The sequence below is a fragment of the Lagopus muta genome, chromosome Z, assembly GCF_023343835.1.
Source record: "Lagopus muta isolate bLagMut1 chromosome Z, bLagMut1 primary, whole genome shotgun sequence".
Taxonomy (NCBI): Eukaryota; Metazoa; Chordata; class Aves; order Galliformes; family Phasianidae; genus Lagopus; species Lagopus muta.
The window spans coordinates 10,009,418-10,037,348 of record NC_064472.1 but is presented as its reverse complement, the minus strand read 5'-3'; the positions used below and the strand labels follow the sequence as shown (position 1 = coordinate 10,037,348).

Genomic DNA, 27,931 nt, shown 5'->3' with positions numbered 1-27,931 from the left:
GATCCCCCCCCCCATCGCTCCTGCCACGCCGCACCGAACTGTCCCTGCCCCGTGTTCCCCCGAGAGCTCTCGTGGGACCCCGCAAACCCACAGGGACTCTCCAGCGGGGACGCGAGGTTCCCCATTTCCCAACCATCCCCTGACGAGGTCCCCCAGAAACAGAGCATCCCCTCCCCGGTACCCCCACGCCGGGCACTCAGGGCCACCTCCACAGTGCCCCCACGCTGGGGACCGCCAAGACGTGCGTACCCCTCCCAGCCATTCCACGGTGGAGACCACCGATAATTTAGATACTGCACTTAATCGCCCTACGCTGGGGACCCCAGAATTTGCGTAATAACTCCCAAGTTCTCCCATGTGACCACCTCCTCACGCTGCACCACGTCTCCCCCCTCCCCGAACTCGTCCACCCAATCCCCCCACAACAGGGACCTCTAGCAGCCCACCCCCTCCCGATCCCCAAGTCTTGTGGCACATTAACACCCGGGACCACCTCCCCAACCCACACGTCTAAGTATCCCCAGAACCGGGGCACCCCTATCGATTCCCCTATGGTGAGATCCCCAGCACTCCAGATCCCCTCCCCAGTACCTCCACGCTGAACACCCCCGTACCTCGATCATCATAACCCACTCACCCTCCTCTCTCCCCAAGCGCTGAGAACCCCCAGCACCCGGAACCAACTCCCCACTCCCTCCACGCTGAGGTCTACCCAGAACTCGGACCTCCGTGGCACTCGGACCCCCAGCTCACAAGCTCCCCATCACCCTAGCCCCCTCCCCGACTCCCCCACCCTCTACCCACGCGCTTGCTCCCCATCTCCCGGCTCGGGCACACCCCCGCGCCCCGACGGCGCGACCACCGCCCGCCTCCGCTGCCGAGGGGCCGAGGGCAGGGGGCGGTGCGGGGCGGGGCGGCGAGGGGTGGGGGGGAGAGCTGCCCGTCCCGGGGCGGCCCCGCCCGGGGGAGGTGCACGCGGCGGGGCGGCGGACGGAGGAGCCGCGGGCGGCGGCGGGCGCAGGAGCCATCGCGGCCCATGGCTCCGCGGCTGCCGCTGGTGCTGGCCGCGCTGCTGGCGGCGGCGGGCGGCGGCGGCGGGCGGCGGGCGGCGAACCCCGACGGGGCGGGCGCCAACCTGACGGTGGCCGTGGTGCTGCCGGAGCGCAACGTGAGCTACGCGTGGGCCTGGCCGCGCGTGGAGCCGGCGCTGAGCCTGGCGCTGGAGGCGCTGCAGCGGGGGGAACCGCCGCTGCTGCCGCGGCCCTTTTCGGTGCGCGTCGAGTTCATGAGCTCCGAGCTGGGGGGAGCCTGCTCCGAGTACGTGGCGCCGCTGAAGGCCGTGGACCTGAAGCTCTACCACGACCCCGACGTGCTCTTCGGGCCGGGCTGCGTCTACCCCGCCGCCTCGGTGGGGCGCTTCGCCTCGCACTGGCGGCTGCCCCTCATCACCGCCGGCGCCGTGGCCGTGGGCTTCAGCGAGAAGCGGGAGCACTACCGCACCACGGTGCGCACCGGGCCCTCCGCCCCCAAGCTGGGCGCCTTCGTCTCCCACCTGCACGCCCACTTCAACTGGAGCTCCCGCGCCGCGCTGCTCTACGTGGACCGCAAGACCGACGACCGGCCCTACTACTTCACCATCGAGGGCGTCTTCCAGGAGCTGCAGGACGGCAGCAACCTCACCGTCCGGCACCACATCTATTCCCCGGACGAAGGCGGCCCCGACACCGCCATCCACTTCATCAAGGCCAGCGGGCGCGGTGCGTGGCGGCGCGGTGCGGGGAGGGGTGGCGGGGCCCGAACTGACGGGACGGGATGAGGAGGGAACGTGGGCCCCGCGCGGGGCGAGAAGCCGCGCCGAGAGCGTGGCATAGTGCTCGGTGGGGTGCGGTGCGGGGATGGAGAGGGAGGGGGGGCTGCTCATGGGGCGTACAGCTGGTCCCGTGCTTGGCACAAGAGGTTGGGCACACTTCTGGGGACCCCGTGGTTCATAGAATCTGAGCACGCAGTGGGACCCGTGTGAGTCACAGCAAAGCATGGGGACACCAGACTGGGCACCACAAGGGGATGGACACGCAGTGGGACCTGTGTGGAACACAGCTAGAAGTGGGCAGCAGGGAACTTTTGTGGGGCACAGCAAGTGGAAGGGCACACAGAGGGACCTCTGTGGGGCACAGTGATGGGTTTGGGATGCAGTAGGACCCGTGTGAGGCGTAGTGTGGGGTGGGCAAAATGTAGGGCACGGGTGGGGGGGAGGGAGGTTACAGCAGACTGGGGGGCATGGGGCATCGGGTGCAGTGGGGGAACAAGGTTGTCCCTAGAGCACCTGGAGTCCACCTTGGTGCCATCGGGGTATCCAGGTTAGGGCGAGGAGCTGCAGGACCCCTAGTCCCTGCCTGAAGTCCCTCACAGAGCACAGGAGACATGGTGGCACCTTGGTGGCACCCTGTGGCTTGGGCCACCAAGGGCAGGCTGGACCTAGAGGTGGAGGTGATGGTGCAGACGTGGCCACTGATGGGCAGTGCAGGCAGTGGCTCTGGTGCCAGCACAGTGAGATGGATGTGCCCTGCTCAGGGAGGACACAGCCTGGCACATGGATCCCCCCCTTGGTGCTGGTCCCCAGCTGTGACCATGGCAGAGGGATGGGGATGAGGCTGGGAATGCCCCAGGAGAGTGGCTCTGTTGGGCGCAGTGAGAAATGGAGGGGCTCCGGAGGCAGCTGGAGAGCAAGGGCAGGCAGCTGCTCCTCCATTATTGATGAGCAGGGCATATCGATCGGGGAGGCAGTGCTCCTTAATGGATCTGAAGATGCTGTGTCATTAGGAAGGACATGAGGCTAGGATGAGAGGAGCCAGATGGGCCGGCAGGGCTGTGCCTGAGGGAGCTGTGAGCCCCCAGCCCTGAGCCGATGGCTTTCTGGGGTGAGGAAGCGCGCAGGGAAAAAGCTCAGCTCATCGATTGCTTCCAACGTTTCCGGCTTGGAGCTGTAAATCACCCTGATGCGATCGGTGCCCCTGGCTCAAGGCAGCACAGGCAGGGACGTGGGGCCCCTAGGTCTGCCCCATGCTGTGTGGGCCATGGGGCGCACTGTTACTGTGCGCCCTGCGGTGAGCATTGCTTTGGCATCACCTAGGAGTGTGGATTTGGTGAGGCTGGGGAGAGCCTCGTCCCTCTTTGTGCCCCCCAGTGCTCCCCATCCTCATTGTTTGCTGCCCCAAATGCAGGCACAGGGGTTGGTGGCTGCATCCCCATATGGCAGTAGAGGGGCTGGCACGCACCTGCCCTTTAGGCACTGTGCTGCCATGTCCATTCTCTGGGCCTGAGGGCGACGTGCTGGGCCCCACGTTGCTGCTGCTGCTCACAGCAGGGCTGATATAATTAGAGCTGCAGACGAGGGAATTACCAGGGCATCTGCCTGTGGAGCGCAGGTCCTGTGCCTGGGGACATGGGTGGGCACTGGGGTTTGTCCCCTGCTGCTCGGTGTTGCTGCCAGCCCCGTGTGTTTTCCCCATTTGGGTGGCACCTGTCACACATCCCCGACCCCTCTGCACATCTCTGGCCTCAGGAGCCACGCTAGTTCCGTCCCCCCCCCGCAATGGGGGCTGTGGCCATGTGAGCCCCCGCGCGGCCATGCCACCATCTGCTACCAGCTGTCACCGCCAGGGACAGTCCCACGTGGTGTCCCCAAGGACTGAGGGATGGGGCAAGAGGTGGCACAGGGGAGACATTGTGTTTGTTGGGGGGGGATGTCCCATTAGGAAGCCCCAGTGGTTTCTGCCCCATGGAGAAGCCCCCTGAAGGGACACTCCGTGTCCCTTGGGCTGCCATGTGCCACACTGTGTCCCAGTGCCTGTCCCTCCCCATGTGCAACTCTCCAGAGGTTCTGCACCCACAGATGGTGGCTTTCACCAAGTGCAGTGTCCACAGATGCAGATGCCAGCCCTGGTCCCCCGTCGCTGTGCACCCAGTCCTAGCAGTGCTGGGGTTAGGGCTGTGCACGGGCCAGCGGCTGAGCGTGACATTCCTCCGGCGCCCGCCGCCTCCTCCCCCGTTGCTCAATCGTGGGTTCCCAGCCAGGCTGGCTGGAGCGGGGGCCCTGGTTTTCCGGGGGGAGGGAGGGAGGAGGCGGTGGCAGGAGGGCCCCTGCTCGGGGGGGTTCCGGACGCTCTCTGCACAGCAGCCCATGGGGTGCCTGGCTGCATAGCAGGGTACCTGCTGCCAGCGCCACACATCGCCCATCTCGGTGTCCCTGCGGCATTAGCAGAGCCGCAGTCATGAAGCTGTGGGGTGGTGGGAGTGGTGGGACGGGGCCCGGGCACCCCCTTGGCTCTCGGGTCGCAGCAGCAGATGCTCTGTTTCCAATTAATGCTGTGGCCGGCCGAAGGTGCTGGAATCCGGGAACCTGCGCATTCCTGCCGCACGACCGACCACAAACCCAAACATGTTTTTGTCCCTTCCCTCAGCCTGGATTCCCCAGCGGGCTCTGGGGCATGGCCCTGACGCCTTTCCCAGCCCTATATTCCCCTTCTCCAAAGCCTTTGGGCTGAGGTGATGACACTCCACAGCGCGTGGCACATAGGGCATCCATCCACACCGTGTGCTGGAGTTCCACTTTCCCCCATACTGGGTGATGTGGCACAGGCACATCCAGCCAGGCAGGACTATGGGGTGGCTCCATGACTCTGCTGGGTAGGAGCCGTGCCCTGACACCCCACATCCCGGCAGTGGTGTACCTGTGTGGGCCACCGGAGATGCTGCGCCGCATCATGCAGCTGGCACAGCGTGAGAACCTGACCAATGGCGACTACGTCTTCTTCTATGTCGATGTCTTTGGGGAGAGCCTGCGGGGGGACTCCGCCCGCGATGCTTTCAAGCCCTGGCAGCAGGGTTCAGGGCAGGATGCAGGGCTGCGTGAGGCTTTCCAGGTGAGCTGCACCCTCCTATGTGGGGGGGTGGAGGGTGGGGATGAGGACCTCAGTGTGACGTGGGCTGATGCGCTTGCAGACGGTGCTGGTGATCACCTACTACGAGCCCCAGAACCCTGAGTACCAGCACTTCCAGACCCAGCTCATCCTGCGTGCCAAGCAGAAGTTTGGAGTGCAGCTCAACTACTCCCTGGTGAGCAGGTCCCGCTGCGTGCCGATGGGGGACTGTCCCTATAGGGTTGCAGAGGGTGGGATGAGGTGGAGGGTGATGACATATGCTTCTGGTGGGAGCAGTGCAAGATAGCGCCATCCCTGCGTTGCATGTGTGTGGGTGTGGTACAGCGTTATGGGGTGCAGGGTTGTGTGTGGCAACACTGTGGGCTTATTGGGGTATGCATGGTCACAGTGCGTGTCTGTGGGTTGCAGGGGTGTGCATGCCACCGGTTCAGGGTTACAGGGCTGCCAAGATGTGCGTGTGCCTGCTGCAGAGTAATGGAGCTGCAGGGGTGGGCGTTGCCCTGATGTGGGGTTATGGGGCTGTAGAGGTGTGCATGGCTCTGGCACAGGGCTGTGGGCTCGCAGGGGGTGCACGCAGTGCTCAGCTCCCTCCTGCAGATGAACCTGGTGGCGGGGTGCTTCTACGACGGGGTGCTGCTGTACGCCATGGTGCTGAACGAGACCCTGCGGGAGGGCGGCTCCAAGAAGAACGCCACGCAGCTCATCGAGAAGATGCGGGACCGCAAGTTCCAGGGTAGCAGCAGGGAGAGGAGGTTGTGGGGGGGCAGGTGGGCTGCAGGGATTGGTCCTGTCCTCCACATCCCACCTGGGCCTCGCTTGTCCCATAGGGGTGACGGGACTGGTGAGCATGGACAGCAACAACGACCGTGACACCGACTTCAACCTCTGGGCCATGGGTGACCCTGAGAGCGGGCAGTACGAGGTGGGGGCAGCACTGGGGTCTTGCTGGGGGCTGGGAAACAGCTTGGGGGGAAGGGGCTGGGCTCAGCTGTCTCCCTGCAGGTGGTGGGACACTACTCGGGTGCAGAGAAGCAGATCCGCTGGCTGGGGCGGCCCATCCGCTGGGTGAAGGGGGCTCCCCCCTTGGACAACCCCCCCTGCGTCTTCGATGTGGATGACCCCTCCTGCGATAAAAGTGGGTGCATGGATTGTCCCGCTCCATCCTTCCCTGAGGGTGGGCAGCCCCATAGCAGCCCCCCTAACCTGAACCTTAAACCATGGCAGCCCCGCTCTCCACATTGGCCATCGTGGCGTTGGGCACCGGGCTCACCTTTGTCATGTTTGGCATCTCCAGTTTCCTCATCTTCAGGTGGGTGCGGGCTAGGGGGCAGCAGGTGGGGGCAGTAGGGATAGGCTGGCTGACCCACGCTGCCCCTCAGGAAGCTGATGCTGGAGAAGGAGCTGGCCAGCATGCTGTGGAGGATCCGCTGGGATGAACTGCACTTTGGGAGTGCAGAGCGGTACCATAAGGGAGCAGGCAGCCGGCTCACACTGTCCCTGGTGAGATATCAGCCCTCTGCCCCTCTCCTGTCCCTGTCCTGTCCTCCTGCACAGCCCTTCTGTCTCCTGCAGAGTAATATTGTACTCCCTATGTTCGTCCATCCCCTGCAAAGCTCTGCATCTCCTGTAGAGCCACACTTCATCTATTTCCTACAGAGTGCTCCATCCCCTTCAGAGTCACATTTCATTCATGTCTTTCCATCTCCCCCACAACCTGGAGTCCCTGTGGAGCACCATGTTCCATCCAGCCCCTGTGTGGCCCTCCATCCCCTGTAATGCTGCATCTCCACAGCCCCCCATGCCCGCTAGTACATAGCCTATAGATTTCATGCTGACCCTACAGACCAGACCTTGTCCTGCCCCTCCCCTGCTCCATGGGTGCCACCAACCCTCCTGGGGTCCCTGTTTCTAATGCAACCTCTCTGCAGCGTGGCTCCAGCTATGGCTCACTGATGACCACACATGGCAAGTACCAGGTCTTCGCCAACACTGGGCACTTCAAGGTCAGTTTGCACCCTTATGGGATGATAGTACATCTCCCAAGGCTGCCTGGTGGGCATTTACCCCTCTGTTGTCCTCAGGGTAACGTGGTGGCCATCAAGCATGTCAACAAGAAGCGCATTGAGTTGACGCGGCAGGTGCTCTTTGAGCTAAAACATGTAGGTGTGGGGTCTGGGATGGGGTCTGTGCCCTGTTGGAGTGCAGCATCTGCTCCTTGTGGTGGTGGGGCGACTGGGTGCTGCCTGTCCCCACCAAGCTCTGCTTGCGTCCTCAGATGCGGGACATCCAGTTCAACCACCTGACACGCTTCATTGGGGCTTGCATCGATCCTCCCAACATCTGCATTGTCACTGAGTATTGCCCAAGGGGCAGCCTGCAGGTAGTGGGGGGGCATGGGAGGGTGGAGGAGGTGGGAAGGGAATGGGGAGAGAGATTGAGATGAGGGTGGGGGAATGGGGATTGGAGCGGAACAATGGTGATGGAGGTGTGAATGAAGATGGAGATGAGTGTGAAGATGAGGTTGGGATGGGTACTGGGGTGGGAACATGGGGGTGGGAGTGGGGATGAAAATGGGAATGGGAATGAGGATGACAACAAGGGTGGAGATGGAGTTGAGGGTGGGGATGGAGTGGCCAACAAGTGGTGCTGGTGCCACTGTCCTGGTGCCCACTGTGCCTCTCCAGGACATCCTGGAGAATGAGAGCATCAACCTGGACTGGATGTTTCGCTACTCACTCATCAATGACATCGTCAAGGTACCTGAGCGAGGGCACATTTGGCTCGAAGGGGATGCTGAGGGGTGCTGGTGTCACAGTGTCTCTCTGTCGGATACAGGGAATGGCCTTCCTGCACAACAGCATAATTGGGCACCATGGCAGCCTCAAGTCCTCCAACTGCGTGGTGGACAGCCGCTTTGTGCTGAAGATCACTGACTATGGGCTGGCCAGTTTCCGCACACCCTGCGACAGCGAGGACACACATGCCCTTTATGCCAGTGAGCACTTACTGTGGGGATGGGGACATGGGTGGAAGGGGAATTGGGCTTTACCTCACTGCTTGTGGCTCTGTTTCTACAGAGAAGCTTTGGACAGCCCCAGAGCTGCTGCAGAAGGGCCATCTGCCTGCACAGGGCATGCAGAAAGCCGATGTCTACAGTTTTGGCATCATTGTGCAGGAGATTGCCCTGCGCAATGGCCCCTTCTACGTCGAGGGCATGGACCTGAGCCCAAAAGGTTGGTGAGATTTGAGGAGGATGGGAAGGTACTTGGGTGGATTTGGGGGCATCTGCTCACCATCGGCCCCTGCTTGTTGGACAGAGATTGTGCAGAAGGTACGCAACAGCCAGAAGCCCTTCTTCCGGCCCTCCATTGACACTGGGGTGCACAGTGAGGAGCTGGCTGTGCTGATGGAGCGCTGCTGGGCGCAGGAGCCTGCTGAGCGCCCTGACTTCAGCCAGATTAAGATCTTCATCCGCAGATTCAACAAGTGGGTGCTGGGGAGTGGGGTGCAGTGGCCCGAGCTCCACCTGGGAGTGGGGACTGCCACCAGGGGGGTGCCCCCTGTCCCCATGGCCCAGCTGCCCCTGTCTTTGCAGGGAGGGCAGCACCAGCATCCTGGACAACCTCCTGTCACGCATGGAGCAGTATGCCAACAACTTGGAGAAGCTGGTGGAGGAGCGGACCCAAGCCTACCTGGAGGAGAAGCGCAAGGCGGAGAACCTCCTCTACCAGATCCTGCCCCAGTGAGGGGGGCTGCATGGGACTGGGGGTCGATGTGGGGCTGAGGGCACAAGAGTCCTTCCTTGCCCCCTGTGCTGGTGCTGGTGAAAGGAGTGGGGAGGAGGGGTGATTTGAGGAGAGGACCCCCAGCACCCACTGTCCCTGCTTTCCTTGGCAGCTCTGTGGCGGAGCAGCTGAAGCGTGGGGAGACGGTGCGAGCTGAGGCTTTCGACAGCGTCACCATCTACTTCAGCGACATCGTGGGCTTCACTGCACTCTCGGCCGAGAGCACCCCGATGCAGGTGGGAGCAGGGCTGGGGTGGGCAGGGAGCTTGCCACGCCTTGCAGTGCCATACGCAGGGCTGGGGACATCCTGCTGCCACCATCCCCACTGTGCTGCTTGCAGGTAGTGACGCTGCTGAACGACCTCTACACCTGCTTCGATGCCATTATTGACAACTTCGACGTGTACAAGGTAAGGGGTATGGGGCACCAAGGTGGGTACCAATGGGTGCTCGCTCCCCCTGACCCCACTGCCACAGGTGGAGACCATTGGGGATGCCTACATGGTGGTGTCAGGGCTGCCAGTGCGCAATGGCAAGCTGCACGCCCATGAGATTGTCCGCATGGCCCTGGCCCTGCTGGAAGCCGTCAAAACCTTCAAAATCCGGCACCGGCCTAATGACCAACTGCGTCTGCGCATCGGCATTCACACCGGTGAGCCCTGGGGTGCTGGGAGGCTGCTGCACCATCGGGCTGCAGATGGTGGGATGCTCTCTGCCCTTTCGCCACCCCTGAACATCTCGGCGCCTCCAGGTCCTGTTTGCGCAGGAGTGGTGGGGCTGAAGATGCCACGGTACTGCCTGTTTGGGGATACAGTGAACACGGCGTCCCGCATGGAGTCCAATGGACAGGGTGAGCCACGGGGCTGGCGGTACCCAACCCTGCCTTGAGCACCACAGGTGCATCCAATTCCTAGCCCCATCCATGTCCCTTTCCACCCCAGCCCTGAAGATCCATGTCTCCTCCACCACCAAAGAAGTCCTGGATGAGTTCGGCTGCTTTGAGCTGGAGCTCCGTGGAGATGTGGAGATGAAGGTGAGGATGCAGTGCTGGGGATGGCACCGTGGGGACCGCAGTCCTGGGGGATCTGACCATTTCCCCCCACCCAGGGCAAGGGGAAGATGCGGACGTACTGGCTGCTGGGTGAGCGGAAAGATCCCAAAGCTGTCTGAGCCCAGCGGAGCCCCCCCACCCTTGGGGTGCACCAGGACCCCCCGCAGCAGTACTGGGGCACGGGGGCTCAGTGAGCACTGCACCGCCTGTCCCCTCCATCAGCACCAGCAAAGCTCCCTCCAAGCCTCCTGCTGCCCCTGGGTGGGAGGAGCCTCCCAACCACCCCAGCCTCTCGGGTCCGGACTCCCCATCCCCAACCTCTGCGGCTCGGCGGGTCTGAGCCGTCCCCAGGGCCTGGCTGCCCTGCAGGGCACTTTGCCTTCTCTTTTCAGTACTCAGCTCCCCCCACACCTGTCTCACCCCTTTCCCAAAGAGAGGAAAGGAGTGGAACAGGCTTAGACTTTGCTGCTCCTCTCCACACCTCCCTATGTATATAGCCCCCCCAGCCCTGTAAATATCCCCTTCCCAGGTGTAAATATAAGCGTGCGCACAGACTATTTTGTTGAAATACAAATTGCCCTTAGTCCTGCTGTTCCCAGCTCCTGTGCTTTGCTTTGTCCCAGTGAGGTGTGGACCTTGGAGGGCGGGGTGTGGGGCCAGAATTGCAGCCCTGGGGCAGGTGGGGATGGGGACACATCCCCCACCAGGGGTAAGGATGGAGGTGGGGACACATCACCCACCTAGGGACAGAGATGGGGAAGGAGACGTGTCATTAATATGGGGATAGGGATGTGTGTCACTAGTCTGGGAATGAGGACACATACCATCTGCCTGGGGCTGAGGACAGAGATGGAGACACTTGACACTCACCAAGGGTATAAGGATGGGGTTGCATGTCATCCTCTTGGGGACAGGGATGGGGACACGTCATTCACCTGGGGATGGGGATGCAAGTCACCCACCTGGGAATAGGGATGGGGCGGTGTCACCTATCTGGGAATAGGGATGGGGATATGTGACATCCACTGTGGACACTGTGGAGGGACACCTCCCACGGGATGTGCCGCATTTTGTGGTGTGCTGCCCCACAGAGAGCCCCTTTGCATTGGGATTTGGGGTCCCCGCAGCCTGCTCTGGGAACATCCCAGAGAACACCAGGGAGCCAGCAGCAGGGCTCGCCCCTGCTCTTTATTGCATGCTGGGCTGCGGCTGGCGGGTAGCTGCCTCATAGGGCAGAGGCTGCTCCAGATACTCGGTGATGGGGGTGGAGAAGGTGGCGTTCCTACGGAAGGGACTGTCCCCAGTGCGGATGCAGGTGACACCCTGGAGGGGAGAGATACAGAGACCCTTGTGAGCAGTGGGTACAGCAAGGTGGTGGGGCAGGGTGTGGGTACTCACAGGCACGCTGTGGACTCGCTCCAGCCAGAAGCTGCGAGGCTGCTCCATGTGGTAATTATGGGGCTGCAGAAGAAAACGGGAAATCCCCTGTGAGCTGGAAGGTCGTGTAGAGACCCCCTCTTCGGGATGCAGGGTAGCAGGCAGTACCTGGGTGGTCAGTGGGGGTGTGGGCTGGAAGCCTCCTGCCCGATAATCCTGGTGTGTGGTGGAGAGGGTCTCCATGGAACCAGGCGGTGGGTGGATCTCCTCCATCAGCTCCTGCCTACAGGGCAGTGGGAGGTGCACAGGTCACCCCTCCCCATGCCCAATGTTGCAGTCCCTAAGGACTGGGCCTCTCTTGGAGTCCCACAGGCTCACCGGTACTTCTGGTACAGCATCCTCTCCAGCATGGCTTCTCGCTGCCCTGTGGGGTGCCAGCATCCTCAGCATCATGTCCCCCCACTCTGCCCCAAAACCCCTCTCCCCTTTTTTGAGGCTGCACCTTGTGCCAGCAGTGGGATTCTGTGGGGTGGGCGGAAGGCATCCTTGGTGGTGCTGCAAGGCAATGAGACTGGTGCATGCAGGGGAGCCAGCAGCCCGCGGTGACCGTGCCGGTAGATGAAGCCCTCGCTGCCCAACTCCAGTGGTACCACATAGTCCAGGTGGTTGGTGGCTCTCTGGGGACACAGTGTGGGGCGCACCATGGAGTCACTGTCCCAGAATGCTCACAGCTCCTTTTGGAGAAAACCTCAGCCCTGTGATGTAGGGGTCTAGGGGCACACAGTGGGTATTTTGGGTGTCCTCCATCTAATTTTTGCCTAAATGGATGCTTCTGGAACATGCACCATTGCTCCAGTGCAGCCTCCCTCTGAACCTCCCTGCCTGCGTTCAGCTGAGCCTCAGGGTGGGCGCTGTCAGGCTCCTTCCCCACCTGCAAAACTCAAGGGCATCCCCAGGATAGGGAGCAGGGGCTCGCAGTGGTTTCCAGGCTGGTTTTGGGGTGGGGGTTTACCTCCTCCTGCCAGTTGTGGATCAGGCAGGTCCCCCGTGGCATGCTGCGTCTCAGCTGCTCTGCCGGCATCTCAGGGAGATCTTTGTTTGTGGACACCAGCACCTTAGGGGAATCCTTGGTCAGAGTCAACGGCACCTCGTGTTGGTCCTCTTCTGTGTCCACCACCTTGGGTGCGTCTTCAGTCGGGGTCGTCATCGCCTCCTGGGGCTCCTCAGCTACAGCCACCATGTCTCTGCAGCACGGGGACACCATGGGCAGCAGCACCTCACCTCGCAGCCCGATCCCACACGCGGGTCCATCTGCGGGGTCCACGGGAACGACGTGGCCGGTCAGAGCCACCCTGCGTGAGGACAAAGGAACAGCTGGTCTGCTTCCCATGGTGCGATCCCTGCTCCACACCTTCTGGTAGCCTCTCACCGCCCATGTGCCCTGTGTTCTGAACCCCCAAATGACCTCGGAGACCCCCAAGGCTCGTGACCCCAATGAGCTCCCCACGGCCCCCCCCGGTGTCCCGGACCCACCCTTGGGGGGTCTCGGGCCCCCGCCGCGCTCCGCGTTGCATGGCCGCGTCCCGCATCTCCATGGGGACGGTGAACAAGCGCGCTTCCCGCGCGCTGATTGGCGGCGCCGCGTGCGGGCGCGCTTTTCATTGGCGGGGATGAGCGAGGGGCGGGGCAGGAGGAAAAGGGGGCAAAAGGGAGCGAGAGGGGCAAAGGGGGCGTGGCCGGGGCAAAAGGGGGCGTGGCCGGGGCAAAAGGGGGCGTAGCCAGGCCGGCGCGGCCGCGCCATGTGCGAGCTGCGGGGCCGGGCGGGGCCTTCGTGCCCGGCGCCCAGCTGCGAGCTCGACCCCACAGTGACAGCCCGGGGCAGGCAGGGCAGGGCCGAGCCGCCCTCAGCGCCTGCAGGACGCCGGCCCCGCTCCCCCCCCGCCGGGCAGAAGAAGGGCCCTTTGACGGCGGCGGCGGCCCCGGGCTGTTATTGCAGCGCTCTGCGGTGTGCGCCGGCGGTGCCACCGCGCTCCGGCTCTGGGGCCTCTGTTTATCCTGGCCGACCTCACGTCCCACCCCCTGCCCCAGCGCGGCGGCCCCTCCCCAGGCGCTCGGCCTTGCGCCAGGCGGGGGCAGCGGGGCTGCGGCAGCCGCTGGGGCCGTCCGTGCTGGAGCCCTGTGGAGGGGCCCGGAGCCGAAGCACATCTGGGCACGGCGTGCCGGTGACACATCCCCCCTGCTCCTCCGCCCCCCTCCCCCCGCGATCTCTTTGGGGAACTTGCGTCATTTGCGATAGTGCTTGGCTGAGGAATGAGAACAGCTCTGGACCTTCGCCCGCCGCGCTCCCCACGGCGTGGCACGAAGACGGTGTCTCGGCGCCCATGCATTTTTGGGAACCTCCCCAACCCAAGGAGTGCTTTTGGCGTTCGTCAACCTCCTGCTGTTGTGCTGCTGCTGCTTGCCAGCCGTACAGGAGGGGCCCAGCTCTTGCTAACGGGAACCTCGGGGGTCTGCGAGCAGTACGCGGAGAGCAGGGACCCGCCGGTGCCCCCCAGCCGGGCCCCAGCAGAAGCACCCTGCTGAACAGACCCCACATTATCCCCGGCGGCTGCGGTCCCCGGGCGGCTGGCGCGGGCCCAGGCTGCGGTGCCAGGTGGGCTGCGCGCTGCGCCAGCGCCCGCCCCGCGCTAAATTTAGCGGCGGACGGAGCGGGAGGCGCGGGGCAGGGAGCCCACGGGCGCCTGCGCGTTGCGGCCCTGCACGTGTCCGGATGGACTGGAACCGCGCCCGCAGCTGCTCCGAGAGGAGTGCGCTGCGCGTGTTCTGCACGTGCGGGGGGGGGAGAGGCTGGGGTAAGCAGTGTAACGTGTTGTGCATTGTAGCAGATGCACGTTTGCTGCTGATGTATGCAATGTGCTGTGCATGGTGGTGTATGGCCTGCGCTGTGCAATGCAACATTTTGCACAGCGTTGGATGCACAGTGGGTCTGGACTGTGCAATGCAACGTTTTGCACATTTGTGCATGGTCTGGTGTGTACAGTGCAGGATGGGTCAGAACTGAAAACCAACTTCCATCCGTGAGAGTTACCACAAAACAGAGCCAGAAAATCCACTGCGTGTCCCCAAGAAACTTTATTGTGGGGTAACCTAAGGGGGGCGGGGGACCTCAGCCGGGGGGCCAGTTCATCTGCCGCCCACCCAGCACGTGGAGGTGCAAGTGGTACACCGACTGGGCACCGTGCTTCCCGTCGTTGATGACTGCGGGGAGAGGAGCAAGGATCAGGGAAGAGAGTGTCAACCGTGGGGGGACACGCGGTGGGGACACTCGACTCACCCAGCCGGTAGCCGTCAGACAGCCCCTCCGCCTGTGCCGTGCGCGCTGCCACCACCATCAGGTGTCCCAGAAGCTGTGGGAGCGGAGCCCGGGGCTCAGCCCCGCGTCCCTCACCCCACTTCTGCCCTCGGCAGCCATACCCTCTCACCTGCGCATCCTGCGGACCCACGCGGCTCAGCCGAGGGATGGGGCGCTTGGGGATCACTAGGAAGTGGACGGGCGCCTGCGGAGCCACGTCGCGGAACACCAGGCACTGAGGGAGGGAGGGCAGGCTGAGCTCTCTCGCGTGGGTACAACCCACGGCGTGACGCGCGCTCCGCTGACCCCTACCTCATCATCCTCATACAGGATGGTGGCCGGCACGCTGCGGGCTATGATCCGGCTGAAGATGGTGGGCTCCGTCCCCCCCTCGGCGGCCACCCGCTGCGCCTTGCCCACCTCTCCGTCCTGCCCGCCGGCCGCGCAGCGGCAGCGCTGGAGACACACGGGGATGTCACGGCGCGCGTGGGGAGGGGACCGCGCGCTGCGGCCACGCGGGCACGTTAGGGGTGCGAGGTGGGGACTGGGCGTGGGGAGGCGCGAGTCGATGTCGGGGCCGCACGCGTGGGCACAGGCCGCAGTGAGACAAGACGCGCGGCAGGAGGCGCTCCCTCATTCGTGGACTTCGCACGGAGGGCAGCGCGGGCACCGCCGAGGATCCCCCCGCTCCATTCCCTGCCGCCCCGCGCCCCTGCGGTGCCCTCGGCTCCGCCCCCGCGGTTCCCGCGCCCCCTGCCCACCCGCGCCCACCTGCCCAGCGCGCGCCCGCGCCACCCAGACGCGCGCCAACCCGCGCGCCAGCACCGCCGCCATCGCCCGCAGCGGCACCGCCCCCGCCCCGCGCTCCCATTGGCTCCCACCCCGTCACTCCCGCGCCTTAAAGGGCCGGCACGCTCCTCCATGCCCCCACGCGTGACGCGCACGGCACAGTGTCACACGCTGCGACCACCCCGCAGGAGGCGAGCACGGTGCTGCCCGCTCACCCACACACCGACGAGCGTACACCCGCCCGCGCCGTCACCTCCACGCGTTCCGCGTGGGTTCTCCCAAGGATCCTGACAACGAGAGCAGTGCCACTCTGCGTTTATTGCTGCTCAGAAGCCCATACGGGGCCGCTTGCGACGCGGTTGCGAGGCAGAGGAGAGCTGGCTTTGTGAGCTGGAGAGCTGGCTCTGCGAGGAGGGGATGCAGCGCTGCACCGTGATGCTGCTGGGGGCCTCGGGGGGATCCTGCGGGCCCTCGGCCCACACGGACAGGTAGTCCCGCAGCGTGCGGCGACGCTCCTTGGGGATGCCGCGGGATCGCAGCTCCTGAGAGGACAGCAGGATGTCGGTGGGAGGCGGTGGAGGGGTGCCGGGCAGAGAGGACACCACCACCTCCCGTGGGGTGGACGGGGGAGTGCGGGGAGTGGCCCCCTCGCTGAGCTCGGACAGCTCAGACTGGTAGGTGATGGAGGAGGTGAAGCTGGCCGAGAGGCTGCGGTGAGCCCGGCTGCGCTTCTGCCTCCGCCGCCGTTCCCGCAGTGCTTGTTGCCTCTGCAGGGTGCTGCCAGCTGGCCCCACGGCCCCCCACTCGCCTCTCCATGCTGCTGTTAGCCTGGCACTCAAGGCATTGGGTTCCAAGGAGGGTGCTGGGCTGGGAGGTTCTGGGGCTGGCTCCCAGCGCTGGATGCGGCCCCGCTCACACATGGCCTGGCGCAGCTGCAGCTGGTACTGCTGTAGGACACTTGGTGCCATCTCTGACAGCTCCTTGCGGGTGAAGAGGCGCCGCTGACTGAGGGTAGGGGGCCCTGATCGGCAGGAGGATGCTGGGGAGCCCATCCATGCCTGCAGCAGTGCCCGCAGCCAGCGGCGGTACCGCAGAGCTGCAGCTGCACTGGGCACATCTGGGGCAGGCTTGGGCCTGGCAAGAGGCTCAGGTTCCTCAGTGGCTGCTGGCGTGGTCACTACCTCCTCCTCCTCTTCCTCTTCATCATTGATTATCACCTCTAGATTGGACAAGTAGAAGGTCTGCTCTTCTTCCTCCTCCTGTTCCTCTTCCTCACTGCCAAACAGAATGGGAGAGCCAGGGGATGCTGCGGCCTCATCCTCCTTGTTGGGAGTGGGAGCTGGTTCTGCCTCGTCCCCCTGGTCAGGAACAGGTGAGGGTGCTGCTTCGTGCCTCAGCATCTGGTAGAAGACATCACCTGCCTCGGAGAGTTGGAACACCAGAAGGGACTCTTGCTCACCCTGCTCATGCTGCACGGCAGCCAGCCCTATGGGGATAAATGGGGCATCATCACCACATACCCTACTTCACCTCCCCGTGGGTGCAGGACTCACTCCTCTTTCCCAGTTTGTCCCTATGTCCTCTCCTAAGCCATCTGTATCTCATCTTGAAGTAGCATTTGCCTTTTGATGCATGCCCAATGCAGCACCAACTGCTGGCTGCTGCCCCTGCATGACCTACATGCCCCATGACCACTCACCTGCTGCAGGGATGCTGAGGCGCTTCTGGAGCAGGTGGTGCTGGTGTGGGAGCTGTGTGGGAAGGTGAGGTAGGCAGCTGGCAATGCTGTGTAGCTGCTGTGGCGGCCCTGCGAGCTGGCAGGCCATCTGGTCGCCCCCTGCAATAAGACATGTCAAAAATCGGCTAGTGAAGCAGCAAGGTCAGGTTGTGGACATGAGTGGAGTTTCTGTGTCCCCTACCTGGTTTCTCACCTGTGTACTGCAGCAGCAGCAGCTCCTGGGTATGAGAGGTGCCCAGCAGCGCTTTATGGCTCCTTCCAGACTCCCCCGGAACAATGTCAGCAAACAGAGGGGGTGCTTTCATCATGTGTGACCATTTCAGCACAGGCACCAACGGCAAGCGCTCGTCCAGCAGGTACACGGCAAACTGGGAGAGGGTAAGGCTCAGCAGGGCTCCCCCACCTGCATCCAAACCAGCTGCACAAGTTGGTTTGGGGCTTTGGGGACTTTGAGCCATTGAGGACTCACCTGGGTGGCAACGAGGTGTTGGCAGGGGTGAGCCCTACCCAGGTACATGGGCAATACTACGCGTTCACCCTGCTCGCACTTGGCTTCCTCACCCACCTTGAAGAAGTCGAAGTGGCAGCTCGTGGGGGCCTGCAGTGGCACAGCAGGGTGCTGTCGGCATCATGGGGAACAGTAGGACACCCCTCAGCTGACCCTGACCCCTGTACTCATGCTCACCCGAGCATCCAGGCACAGGATGCCAGTGCGGTCAGCACAGCTCAGCACCCGCGGGTGAGCAGTGAAGTCACTCCAGCGCCAGGGTGAGTGGTCCCGGAAAAACAGGGTCTGTGTGTCATGGCGGAGACGCTGCAGCCTGTGGGGAAGGGACAGAGCTCTTCCTTGCTGCGGGGCGCCCTTGCCTCCTCCTACCCTGAACGCTGGGGATGCAGCACTCCAACTCACCCTGTCTCAATGTTCCACAGATAGACGGCTCCACTTTGGGTGCAGACTGACAGCTCCCCAGACAGGTATGGGCTGTGGGGCAGAGGTATGGCATTACATTGGAAGGTCTGTGTCTGAGGACCTCCCCAGAGCCCTGTATCCCCAGCACACACCTGACAGTGAGGCAGGAGGCTGGCACATCAGTGTGGATGACCTGCAGTGGGCTGGGGGCAGCTCCTGTCTTGCCTGGCATCCTCCAAACACCACAGTGGTAGTCAGAGCGAACGCCAACAAAGTCTAGTAGGAGACAGGAGAGAGGACAGGTGAAAGGGCAGGGACCCTACCATCTCTGTATGCAGTGCACAGGTCCCAGGGCTCACTCACCTTGCCCATCCACCCGGGCAGCAGCTACTTGCCGGATGCGCCCATTAAGCTCAAACTGCACTGGTAGCCCCCGTGCCCGAGGCTGCTCCTCCAGCACCACATCCTGGAAATCTGGAGTGCTGGCTAAGGGCACTGCCACACAGTGCCCCGCTGCCCCAGAGTCTCCCACATATCACAGGGAAGGATACAGAGGTGGTTCATGGCCATCCCACCAGGGTACACCAGGCGTCCCACACGACTGCTTGCATCCTGAGGGGGCAGCCAGGCTAGTGCTCCCCCTGTGGAACTGTCATCAAAGAGCAGGCTGGTCCACTGTAGCAGCAGCTCTTCATGCACACAGTCAGCCAGCAGCCCCAGAGGCACCTCGAAGAGCCAGTCCCGGCACAGGTGAGAGAACAAGCGCAGGCGGGAGGTAAATTGATGCTGAGGGCAGCCACTGTGAGGGGACAACCAGTGTCAAGCAGGTGCCAGAGCCCACAGCTCCCCCAGCCTAGCAGCACTCACCGCCTGGCTTCCATATGGTTGATATTTTCCACCAGGGATGTCATGCGGATGGTTGTGTCCTGGGCGCTGCGTTTCTGCAGGGAAGAGAGCAGGAGTGCTGCTATGAGCAGACAGGACGGGGTACGCTGGTGTCTCCCTCAGCCTCACCAAGGGCACTGACCCTGAGCCTGGAGTCTCCCAGGTAGAAGTTCTTGTGCAGCAGTCGCCCCAGGGAGCTGAAGGCATCCTCGGGGTGATCCACAAAGAAGTGCCCCAGCTGTGTGAGGACAGCAGTGTGGGGACGTGCAAGGATGTCACAGGGGAGCTCAGCCCTGGCTCCCCAGCAGCACCCGAGCCTGTACCTGCTTGGCAAAGTCCAGCGCAGCCCCAGACCTCCCGGTCCGCAGCTTTCTGTGCAGGATACCGTGGTAGAGGATATCCTGAGGGGTGACTGTGGGGACCCAGCAGCCTGCGGGGGGGAGGGCGGCTGCCAAGGTTGTCCTGACACCAGGTGGCAGCCCCATTCTCGGCTCCCCCACACCCTCTGTCCCTTACCCATATTGGGCGGCAGCAGCGGCACTGCCGCGGCCTCGGCCGGCGCCCAGCTCTCGCCCTCGTGGCTGCGGAGAGGCACAAACGGTGGCAGCACCTGCAGGGAGAGCGGCGGGGAGGTGAGGGCTCCCTTCCTGTACTCCCAGTGCCCTCCATCCCTCCCCCTGCGCCCCCTCCTCTGCCTTCCCGTACCTTCAGTGCCCACTCCCGTGTCCCCATTGCCCCTCACCTGCCGCTGTCCGGGCCCGGCCTCCAGAACCTTCCCGCGCTCTCCCCAGCCGGCGGCTGGAGCCATGCCCCCCTCGTCCTTGGGGGGGCCGCAGCCGAAGTAAGAAGGGAAAAGCACTCCCGGGAACTCCATGGAGATACCGGAGGAGGCGGAGGAAAACAGCGATGTCCGATACGTGCTCTCGGCTCGGCAGTGCCGGCGCTACCCGGGACCAGACCCGGACCGGAATCGGCAAGCACGCGGACCCGACGCCGCCGGAAGTAGGAGGGAGCGCTCTGCATAATCAGCGGTCGGGCATAGAAAAGAGCAGGGCCTGGAGTGCGACACTGCCCCCTGGCGTGCCGGCAGCATAGTGCGCTCAAGGCGCGCAGAAAGCGGGGCCGAGCCGGCTGTGAGCGACAGGCAGAGCCGCCAATAGGCGCGCGGGGGCTGGGTAAGGAGGCGGGGCGGGTGACGTCATGGTCGTCCCTGCGCGGCGGGGCTGCTGGCGGCGCGCACCCCACGGCAGCGGGCGCGGTGGCATGGGGCGGCGGGGCGGCGGGCGGGGGCGGCCGCTCCCACCACCACCCCTCCTCCGCCTGCCCCTGCTGCTCGTGCCGCTCCTCCTCCTCCTTTTCTTGTCTCCGCCGCCCGCCGGTGAGTGCCGCGGGGCCGAGGGATGCGGGATGTGCGAGGAGTCAGGGATCTGAGTGCTATGGGATGCTTCGTGAGGGGGGAGGTGCGTGCTTGCAGTAGGAGACATGGGAAATGGGATGTGCACGCAGTGGGGTGAGAATGGAGCACAGACCGTGTGCAGTGGGGCGCAGCATCTACCTGCTGTGAGATGCGTGTGCAATGGGACAGTGTGTGCAATGGGGTGCGGGATGTGTGTGCAGAGAGATTCAGGACAAACGTGCAGCAGGGCACATAGGTGTGCATTCTGTGGGATGCCCATGCAACTGATTTTAGGGTGCATAGGCAATGGAGCACGAGGTGTGCGCATAATGGGGCACATTCATGTGTGGTGGGAGATGGCAATTTGAGTGCAATGGGCTGTTGGCATAATGGGATATGGAGATGTGTGTGCGGGGGTAGTGCCTGATGATAAGTGGGATGTGGGGCACAAGTGCAGTGGGATAGGTGGGGAGGCTCAGAGGTGTGCGTGCTGGAGGGACACAAGTGAAGTAAGTGCAGAGGGACGCCCAGAGTGGTCAAACTCGTGGTCAGGGGCTCTGCAGATGCAGTGTGTCACCGGGACAGAGGGCTGTGAAGTGGGCAGGGGGATGCGTGTGCAGTGAGGGTGAGTGAGGGGACACTGGAGTGGCTACGTGTAGAAATGAGTGTGCTATCGGGCACGGGAGCTACCTCCATTCGGGGGCTGCGGAGGGGTATGCGGTGTTGTGTATGGGGATCTGAGAGGAAGGGGGCCGAGCTGTGGGGCAGGAGCACTATGGGCCCCGATGGAGCGGCTGGAGGGAGCTGTCCGTGGTGCCGAGCCCGACCCACTGAGCCCGTGGTGCTGAGCCCGACACATTGGGAGCTGTCCGTGGTACTGACCCTGCTGGGAGAGGAGGTCGCCTCTCTTCTACCTCTGGCCTGGGGCAGAGACGCTCTTGCTTTTCTCCTTCCTTTCCTTCGTAGATAGGAAATTCTGTTCCATCCTCCAGCTTTCCTGCCTGCACTCTGGCCTCACCGCCGAAGGGCTCCAGCCTGACTCTCCCTGTGCACCTGAGTGCCCCCATTTTGCCTCAGATGAGTGGGCTCGGGAAAGTACAACGGGGTCAGGAAGCTCTGCCTTCCCCCATGCCATCTTCTGGAAGCACGTTCGCTGTCTCTTTCTCTTTGAGGTCCAGTGCCGGTTCACTGACCCCAGGTGGCAGAGAGCTTTGGTCCCCTTGGAGGGGACTGGCCTCATGGCAGGGAAATTGTGATTGAGTACTCTTGCACGCAGATGGAAATTTCATGCCCATCTTGTGTTGGCTGGCAACGAAGGGAGGGGGAGCTGCCTTTGTTCCAGGCAAGGGAGCAGATGCATGTCAGTGTTCAGCCTGCTGGGGCTGCACACACGCAGCACAAACACACGTGCATGCATGCGCATGCGCACACTCCTGGCCAGACACTGTAAAAAGCAGTCTTTCTTCTCAGCTGTCCCCTTCCTTGCTGGATACATCCTCCTGGCCACAACCCTGCTCCCATCTGCTCCTCTGCTAGCATTCCCTTTGTTGGCTGCTTGTAGAGACCTACATCTTATTCTTGGTGAGTAAGGCATGGATAGCTTAGGCTGGCAGTGGGGAAGTGGTACAATAGTGGAGTGAAGTTACTGCTCCTGTCTGGAGATCAGATCTTCCTTCTTTCCAATGTACGATGGAAGTGTCTTCCTTCTCCTGCTAAAGCTCCTGAAATCCCCAGGCAGCTGGACTTTTGGACAGTGAGACCTGCCATGCAATAGCAGAAGGTGTCTTAAACATAAAGCTGTACACAGCCACACACACTCTTGTGTGGGTGTGCACGCCTTCATTTAGCTGTGCATGCAGACAGCGCCCACACATGCATATGTGCGCACATATGTGCACCATTCCTCCTCCACAAACACAGGAGAGCTTAGGAGCTGTGCAGGAAGTGCATAGCTCTATAATTCTTGGTGCTGAACAGTGCAGACTGTGCCAAGGGTAGGCACAGCTGACATCAGCCCTGGCTCAGTTGCAGCTTCTCCTGCCCCTCACACTGAGAGTCCCTTGAATCTCTTCTGCAGATGGGCTCTTCGTAACTGACTACTTCACCCGCACACCACGCAAGCTCAGTCCCTTCCGCTCCTTTGCCAGCATCGAACTCTTTCATTTCCACATCCCTGAGGACACGGTCATTGCTGTTTGGAATCTCATCACCTTCAAAGAGCAAGGTGGCACCTTTGGGGACCAATGCCCAGATCGTAGCATCACCGTGTAAGTAAGCAACTTGCCCGCTTTGTTTCCTTCCCCCTGATCCTGCCTTCTGCTGCTGTCTGCCTGGATGTGCCCTGCAGCCTACTTGCACCCATCTGCTTCTTGCTTGTGCACGCATGGCTACACACACATGCAGACATGCACTTGCATGCATGCATAGATCATGCATACACAGGCACACAGGCACTGGATTCAGGTACACACATGCACAGTTATGTGTACAAACATGCACATATGCACGTAGATGCACAAACATGTTCGTACACATGCAGATGCATACACTCACTCTCCCTCCCCATAATTCATTTGTTGCAATTTTTATTCGTTTGTACAGCTCATCTATGAGCAGTTTTACTTGGACACCTGTCCTGGGAAGCTCAGGGTCTTCACCAAGATCCTAGCTTACTGATATCTTCCTCTGCTTGCAGAGACACACCCTGCTTGTAGGGTGGGCTGCCCCTGCCATGCTGCCCAACCTGGGCTCTGTTAATTGCTGTCTCTCCTGCAGGTATTTCCGCTCGGGGGCTCCTTCCGTCATTAACCCACTGCACACACACTTTCCCAGTGACACAGCTGTCCCTGGCTCCTTTGCGCTGACCCTCACCTGGACCTTGCCCAACCGCACCACAGGGGTGTTCAATATCACCAGCCCTCTTCCTGGAGACTGGTTCCTGGCTGCCCATCTGCCCAAGGATGAGGGCAAGATCTCTGTCAAGGTGAAGGACTGAGGGAACACATAAGTTGGATTGGCTAGCTGTCTTATACGGGGCACTTGGGGGGCATATGAATAATTGGCAGGGGTCGGGTCCTGGGCACCTTTGGAAAGAGGAGACCAGGGCAGACTGCCTACCCCATCACTATAGTGCTGGGCCTGTGGCTGTGGGACACTGGCTCGGTGTGGCCGGTCCCCATGCTGACTGTCCTACTGGCACAGGGCCTCTATGAGGAGTGCCAGTACCTCTTCCAGCCACAGCTCATTGTGCAGCGCCTGGTGAACATTGCCGTGCTATACCCTGGTTACATCACTGAGCAGAGCATGGCTCCCCATAACCGCTCCTGCCTCTACAAGTGAGTGTGAGAGGATCTGATAAGGAAGGGAACCCTTGGGATCCAGCCCCTGACCCGCACTGATGCAAGCATCCCGCAGGGTGTTCGTGCCCAGCTACACATCACGTGTGCTGGTGGAGGTGCTGCGATGCCGCGGGGTCGAGGGCTGCCCACTCTGGCTGCGCATGCGAGCGAAGGCCCCCCCACTGCACAACTCAACAGCACTGGACTGCCGGGAGCGTGTGCCCTGCCAGCTGGCACTGGACCTGCCTTTCTGGCAGCACTGGTACTATGTGCTGGTAGAGAGGCACCCTGGGTCTCCGGGCACCGTCTCCTTCCAGATCACTGTGCAGCTGACAGGTGAGGGACACAGGGAGGCTTGAGAGGGCACAGAGTTGAGAGGGAGATGGCAAGGGTTGCTTGTGGGATCTGGCTACAGAGTGACACCCAGCTTGCTGGTGATGCTGGGATGCACTAAGAGGTGCTGGGACACTGGGAGATGTTTGGAGATGTTGGGGCGTTAGGAGGAAAGTACTGGGACACTGGGAGGTGCTGGGATGCTGTGGGATACTGGTCATGTGCTGAGACATTGGAATGGGATACCGGGAGGTGTTGGGACGCTGAGATGTGCTAGGATGCAGGGATTGCCAACCTGGGTGATAGGGAGGGCGGATGGGAGGTAAGGGCAGGAGGCTGGGGGGCTGCATGGTGCCAGGGCTGATGGCTCTGCTCCCAGACTGCTCCCGCCCCAGCCTGGCCCGGCCGCCCTTCCTGCCCTCCAGCGCCTCCATGAACATGCCGCACTCCTTTGGTTCTGCGGGTGGGATGGTGCTGGGGGACAGCCCCCCTCCCACCAGCCCCAACAGCACCAAGCGCCCGCTCCCCATCTCTTCCACCATGCCTGCCACTGAGCGCTGCTGGCCCATCCGCCCCACGCTGCGCAACGAGCTCGACACCTTCTCCGTCCACTTCTACATCTTCTTTGGGCCCAACGTGTCAGTGCCACCCGACCGTCCTGCCGTCTTTGTCATCAACCTCCTGCCAGTGCTGGACAGTGGCGGGGTGCTCAACCTGGAGCTGCGGCTCAATGTGGTGAGGTGGTCAGGCCAGGAGATGGGCGTGTTGGGGTCTGGGGCAGGGGTGCCTTTGGGTCATGGCCCATGATTTAAGAGCTGTTGGGTGGTGGACCATGGGTTACAGTAGATAATGACCAGGGTGCTCAGGGTGATATATTAGGATGCTGTCAAGTGCTGTGCTGAGCAGGGGACACTCCCAGTGCTGCTTTAGGGCCATCTCCCCTCTGCCCCCAGAGCTCCCTGTGTGGTGAGAATGTGACAGTGTTTGGCTGTTTGAACCATGAGGTCCCGCTGACATCTGGTGACAACACATCGGTTACCTGTGAGACAGGTAGGTTGGGCTGTGCCTGTCCCCCTGCTGTGGCCATGGGTTTTGACCCCCATGCCCTGCCAGGGATGGCCTGGGGTGGTTGGGTGCCTGGCCTGCTCCCTGCCCAGCTCACCCGTAGCTTTCCCTGCCGGCAGAGTCCCTGGCAGGCTTCCTGCTCTCTGTCAACGCCACGGCCAGCCTGAGCCGCCTGCGCATCCCTTACCCCCAGACTGGCAGCTGGTACCTGAGCCTGCGCTCCCTCTGTGCCACAGAGCATGGGTAAGATCCCAGCATGCCTGCCATGTGTCACCACATCCCAGTGCATCCTGGCACTTTCAGTGCATCCCAAGCATCGCAGGGTATCCCAGCCTCCCTGTCCTGGCAGAGCTGGATGTCACTGCACTGTGGGCTCCTGCAGCTCTGCTCTGAAGCTCTCAGTTGGGAAGCAGCTGTTGGCTTGTGTGCATCTGAGGGCTGTGCTCATGCCCAGTGCATGCACGTCCAAGTATTTACCCTTGTTCCCCCACGGGGCAGGTTCGAGCCTTGCACCAATGTGACAGCTGAGGTCTACCTGCGTGCCTACCTCTCACCCTGCATCAACGACTGTGGCATCTATGGGCAGTGCAAGCTGCTGCGTACCAACAATTATTTGTATGCAGCCTGTGAGTGCAAAGCTGGTAAGATCTGTTCTAGGCACTCCGTCAGTCCTCCTGTCCCAGCTCTCCAATGGGTACTGGATGGAGCTTCCCCTCTCTTGCAGGATGGAATGGCTGGGGCTGCACTGACAATGCCGAGGCATTCTCCTATGGTTTCCAGCTCCTCTCCACCCTGCTGCTCTGCCTCAGCAATGTTATGTTTGTGCCTCCTGTGGCCATTGCTGTGCGCAGTCACTACCTCTTAGAAGCTGCTGTCTACATCTTCACAATGTTCTTCTCCACTGTAAGTGCAGGATGGGGATAGAATCATAGGACCATTTGAGTTGGAAATGTCATCTTGTCCAACTCCCCTGCAATGAAAAGGGACATGTACAGCTCAGTCAGGTCCTCAGAGCGTGACCTTGAGATTCTCCAAGGACAGGTTATCTACCACCTCTTTGGGCAGCCCATATCTAAATCTCCCCTATGTTAGTTCAAAGTAATTTCTCCTTGTCCTATCACAACAGACCCTCCTAAGGAGTGTGTACCCTTCTTTCTTATAGCCTCCCTTTAGATACTGAAAGGGTAGCTTTTGTTGAGATACTGAAAGGATGGTGGGCAGGGAGTTGGGCAATATGGAATGACTCTCACCCCATTCCCTCTGTGGCCCCAGTTTTATCATGCCTGTGACCAGCCAGGCATCGTGGTGTTCTGCATCATGGACTATGACGTGCTGCAGTTTTGTGACTTCCTGGGTTCTCTCATGTCTGTCTGGGTCACTGTCATTGCCATGGCCCGGCTGCAGCCTGTGGTCAAGCAGGTGAGTGCGGAGAGAGTGCGTGTGGTGGGGAGGGTCCTGGAGTGGAGGTCCAGCCTGACATCCCTGTCACAACCCCACAGGTGCTGTACCTTCTGGGGGCCATGCTGCTCTCCATGGCACTACAGATGGACCGCCATGGGCTATGGAACCTGCTGGGACCCAGCCTCTTTGCCTTGGGCATCATGGCTATTGCTTGGGTAAGGACTCATTGCATCCCTTTCCTGTTGTACCAGCTGTCCTCCCCAGCTTGTCACCACGGGGTGGAGGACATGGCTTGTCACAGTGTGGTGGCAAAGGGACCATGGCCACCCCTGAGGTCCTGTTGTCTCCATGCAGACGGCTCGCTCCATCCGTCGCCGCCACTGCTACCCACCCACCTGGAAGCGCTGGGCGTTCTACCTGTGCCCAGGTGCACTGATTGCGGTGGCTGCCGTGCTGCTCTACGCCTTCGTGGAGACAGAGGAGAACTACTTCTACATTCACAGTATTTGGCACCTGCTCATCGCCGGCAGTGTGGGCTTCCTGCTGCCACCCCGCGCCAAGCCCAGTGGGCGCCTGGGGCCGCTGCCCCGCCGTAAGGGCTGTGGGTACCAGCTCTGCGTCAATGAACAGGAGGAGCTGGGGCTCGTTGATCCAGCGGTGGCCTCCATCAACAGCATTTGCACCAGCTGATGCTAGTGCACTGGGCTCAGGCAGGGATGCTGACACAGGGAACAGCAGGACTCCTCTGGGCTGGTGCACAGCTGTCCCAGTGTCACAATTACAGCCCGGTTGAACTTGTCAGCAGGCATTGCTTGCCACTCCATCTGGCTCAGGAGTGCCCCTGTCCCCACTACCTTCAGCCCCCCTGGTGACACCTTGGTGCCCTGCATGTGACTGTCCCCACCCCATAGTGCTGGAGCGGTGACATCCCTGCTACTGCCACCAGCCCTGGGCAGCTGCAGGCACTGAGCCTTGCTGGGAGAGAGCAATGCATGCGCTGGGCCCCCAGATCTGCTTACAGTAACGCTGTCTCAGCCTGAGGGGAGTTGGGGGAAAGGTATTCTGGGGGGCACACAATGACAGTCAAGTCCCCAAGACCTGTGTGCCAGCCAGGGTGTCCTCATGTGCCCCTGTACAGCCTTAGGTCATGTTGGCAGTGGGGCAGAAGCTGTGCCACATACTGGGCTGCATCCTGGGCTCCTGCCAGCTGCATGAGGGGGGCAAAACCCTGACTCTGGGCACCCTGAGGGGATGGGAGGTGAGATGGAGCAGAGTGAGGGAGACCCAACTGCCCCTTCTCCCTGCTGCAGCAGATTGCTTCATTTCCCCAGGCTGCAGCCCAGGAATGGATCCTGGTTCACAGCGGGCTGGGGGTTGGTGGGTGCAGGGCAGACAGGGGCAGCTCCGGGCCCACTGTTCAGGGGGCAGCAAGCAGTGCTGAGCCATGGTGCCTGTGCGAGGGCCCCGGGATCCGGCACCCGGGAGCTCATCCTCCATCCCTGTCTCTGCCAGGCAAAATGCTCTGTCTGGTCCAGCCAGGCGGCCGGTTGGGGATTAATTTTTAATTAAAAA

General features: G+C 62.0%; 5 protein-coding genes across 10 annotated transcripts; 2 read left to right on the top strand and 3 right to left on the bottom strand.

The window, feature by feature from the left end:
• The first annotated feature begins 1,036 nt into the window (after positions 1 to 1,036).
• On the top strand, positions 1,037 to 10,378 carry NPR2 (natriuretic peptide receptor 2). Its single transcript, XM_048931852.1, has 22 exons — positions 1,037 to 1,757; positions 4,723 to 4,922; positions 5,002 to 5,115; positions 5,538 to 5,673; positions 5,768 to 5,862; positions 5,943 to 6,075; positions 6,165 to 6,249; positions 6,320 to 6,440; positions 6,869 to 6,943; positions 7,022 to 7,099; positions 7,216 to 7,320; positions 7,625 to 7,696; positions 7,776 to 7,935; positions 8,018 to 8,173; positions 8,258 to 8,426; positions 8,536 to 8,682; positions 8,838 to 8,961; positions 9,066 to 9,134; positions 9,202 to 9,376; positions 9,476 to 9,574; positions 9,666 to 9,757; positions 9,832 to 10,378. Exons 1-22 carry the CDS (start codon positions 1,037 to 1,039, stop codon positions 9,892 to 9,894), a joined length of 3,189 nt encoding a protein of 1,062 aa, XP_048787809.1. The 3' UTR covers positions 9,895 to 10,378.
• Positions 10,379 to 10,679: 301 nt separating this feature from the next.
• On the bottom strand, positions 10,680 to 12,759 carry SPAG8 (sperm associated antigen 8). 2 transcript variants are annotated; one of them, XM_048931657.1, is made up of 7 exons: positions 12,686 to 12,759; positions 12,165 to 12,504; positions 11,655 to 11,829; positions 11,531 to 11,576; positions 11,321 to 11,435; positions 11,174 to 11,236; positions 10,680 to 11,098 (listed from the first exon to the last, which is right to left on the bottom strand). In XM_048931657.1, the coding sequence occupies exons 1-7, from the start codon at positions 12,745 to 12,747 to the stop codon at positions 10,964 to 10,966; spliced, it is 936 nt and encodes a 311-aa protein (XP_048787614.1). In that variant the 5' UTR covers positions 12,748 to 12,759; the 3' UTR covers positions 10,680 to 10,963. The 2 variants fall into 2 exon arrangements, with proteins under 2 accessions (XP_048787614.1, XP_048787613.1); XM_048931656.1 differs by having other exon boundaries at positions 10,680 to 11,236.
• Positions 12,760 to 14,265: 1,506 nt separating this feature from the next.
• HINT2 (histidine triad nucleotide binding protein 2) lies at positions 14,266 to 15,349 on the bottom strand. Its single transcript, XM_048931220.1, has 5 exons — positions 15,276 to 15,349; positions 14,817 to 14,960; positions 14,635 to 14,739; positions 14,487 to 14,559; positions 14,266 to 14,410 (listed from the first exon to the last, which is right to left on the bottom strand). The coding sequence occupies exons 1-5, from the start codon at positions 15,336 to 15,338 to the stop codon at positions 14,319 to 14,321; spliced, it is 477 nt and encodes a 158-aa protein (XP_048787177.1). The 5' UTR covers positions 15,339 to 15,349; the 3' UTR covers positions 14,266 to 14,318.
• An 80-nt stretch (positions 15,350 to 15,429) lies between these two features.
• TAF1C (TATA-box binding protein associated factor, RNA polymerase I subunit C) lies at positions 15,430 to 19,813 on the bottom strand. 2 transcript variants are annotated; one of them, XM_048931134.1, is made up of 14 exons: positions 19,569 to 19,813; positions 19,343 to 19,436; positions 19,150 to 19,256; positions 18,969 to 19,064; positions 18,809 to 18,882; positions 18,493 to 18,740; positions 18,305 to 18,415; positions 18,094 to 18,217; positions 17,942 to 18,013; positions 17,717 to 17,852; positions 17,501 to 17,629; positions 17,213 to 17,399; positions 16,993 to 17,130; positions 15,430 to 16,779 (listed from the first exon to the last, which is right to left on the bottom strand). In XM_048931134.1, the coding sequence occupies exons 1-14, from the start codon at positions 19,698 to 19,700 to the stop codon at positions 15,620 to 15,622; spliced, it is 2,808 nt and encodes a 935-aa protein (XP_048787091.1). In that variant the 5' UTR covers positions 19,701 to 19,813; the 3' UTR covers positions 15,430 to 15,619. The 2 variants fall into 2 exon arrangements, with proteins under 2 accessions (XP_048787091.1, XP_048787092.1); XM_048931135.1 differs by having other exon boundaries at positions 15,432 to 16,779; positions 17,225 to 17,399.
• A 264-nt stretch (positions 19,814 to 20,077) lies between these two features.
• On the top strand, positions 20,078 to 27,931 carry TMEM8B (transmembrane protein 8B). Of its 4 annotated transcripts, none has more exons than XM_048932009.1 (13): positions 20,078 to 20,204; positions 22,300 to 22,489; positions 22,998 to 23,205; positions 23,424 to 23,557; positions 23,637 to 23,896; positions 24,273 to 24,628; positions 24,847 to 24,943; positions 25,078 to 25,201; positions 25,457 to 25,599; positions 25,683 to 25,861; positions 26,231 to 26,377; positions 26,458 to 26,574; positions 26,714 to 27,931. In XM_048932009.1, the coding sequence occupies exons 1-13, from the start codon at positions 20,090 to 20,092 to the stop codon at positions 27,047 to 27,049; spliced, it is 2,406 nt and encodes an 801-aa protein (XP_048787966.1). In that variant the 5' UTR covers positions 20,078 to 20,089; the 3' UTR covers positions 27,050 to 27,931. The 4 variants fall into 4 exon arrangements, with proteins under 4 accessions (XP_048787966.1, XP_048787965.1, XP_048787964.1 ...); XM_048932008.1 differs by lacking the exon at positions 20,078 to 20,204 and adding an exon at positions 20,567 to 21,803 and having other exon boundaries at positions 23,055 to 23,205; XM_048932007.1 differs by lacking the exon at positions 20,078 to 20,204 and adding an exon at positions 20,567 to 21,803.

What these genes read in the sequence shown, in the direction of transcription:
- SPAG8 (XM_048931656.1), bottom strand. Translation starts at nt 12,747, where the DNA reads ATGGAGATGCGGGACGCGGCCATGCAACGCGGAGCGCGGCGGGGGCCC. An exon ending in TCCACAACTGGCAGGAGGAG is followed by an intron (nt 11,830 to 12,164) that starts GTAAACCCCCAC and finishes CTGTGTCCCCAG; the next exon opens with AGAGCCACCAACCACCTGGA. An exon ending in CACCCCCACTGACCACCCAG is followed by an intron (nt 11,237 to 11,320) that starts GTACTGCCTGCT and finishes TTTCTTCTGCAG; the next exon opens with CCCCATAATTACCACATGGA.
- TAF1C (XM_048931134.1), bottom strand. Translation starts at nt 19,700, where the DNA reads ATGGAGTTCCCGGGAGTGCTTTTCCCTTCTTACTTCGGCTGCGGCCCC. An exon ending in CCGGGCCCGGACAGCGGCAG is followed by an intron (nt 19,437 to 19,568) that starts GTGAGGGGCAAT and finishes CTCTCCCTGCAG; the next exon opens with GTGCTGCCACCGTTTGTGCC. An exon ending in AACCATATGGAAGCCAGGCG is followed by an intron (nt 18,741 to 18,808) that starts GTGAGTGCTGCT and finishes GTCCCCTCACAG; the next exon opens with TGGCTGCCCTCAGCATCAAT.
- TMEM8B (XM_048932007.1), top strand. Translation starts at nt 21,581, where the DNA reads ATGTCAGTGTTCAGCCTGCTGGGGCTGCACACACGCAGCACAAACACA. An exon ending in CCAGATCGTAGCATCACCGT is followed by an intron (nt 22,490 to 22,997) that starts GTAAGTAAGCAA and finishes TCTCTCCTGCAG; the next exon opens with GTATTTCCGCTCGGGGGCTC. An exon ending in AGCCTGTGAGTGCAAAGCTG is followed by an intron (nt 25,600 to 25,682) that starts GTAAGATCTGTT and finishes CCTCTCTTGCAG; the next exon opens with GATGGAATGGCTGGGGCTGC.
- NPR2 (XM_048931852.1), top strand. Translation starts at nt 1,037, where the DNA reads ATGGCTCCGCGGCTGCCGCTGGTGCTGGCCGCGCTGCTGGCGGCGGCG. An exon ending in CCAACACTGGGCACTTCAAG is followed by an intron (nt 6,944 to 7,021) that starts GTCAGTTTGCAC and finishes TGTTGTCCTCAG; the next exon opens with GGTAACGTGGTGGCCATCAA. An exon ending in ACAACTTCGACGTGTACAAG is followed by an intron (nt 9,135 to 9,201) that starts GTAAGGGGTATG and finishes CCACTGCCACAG; the next exon opens with GTGGAGACCATTGGGGATGC.
- HINT2 (XM_048931220.1), bottom strand. Translation starts at nt 15,338, where the DNA reads ATGGCGGCGGTGCTGGCGCGCGGGTTGGCGCGCGTCTGGGTGGCGCGG. An exon ending in TGGGTCCGCAGGATGCGCAG is followed by an intron (nt 14,560 to 14,634) that starts GTGAGAGGGTAT and finishes CCGCTCCCACAG; the next exon opens with CTTCTGGGACACCTGATGGT. An exon ending in GTCTGACGGCTACCGGCTGG is followed by an intron (nt 14,411 to 14,486) that starts GTGAGTCGAGTG and finishes CTCTCCCCGCAG; the next exon opens with TCATCAACGACGGGAAGCAC.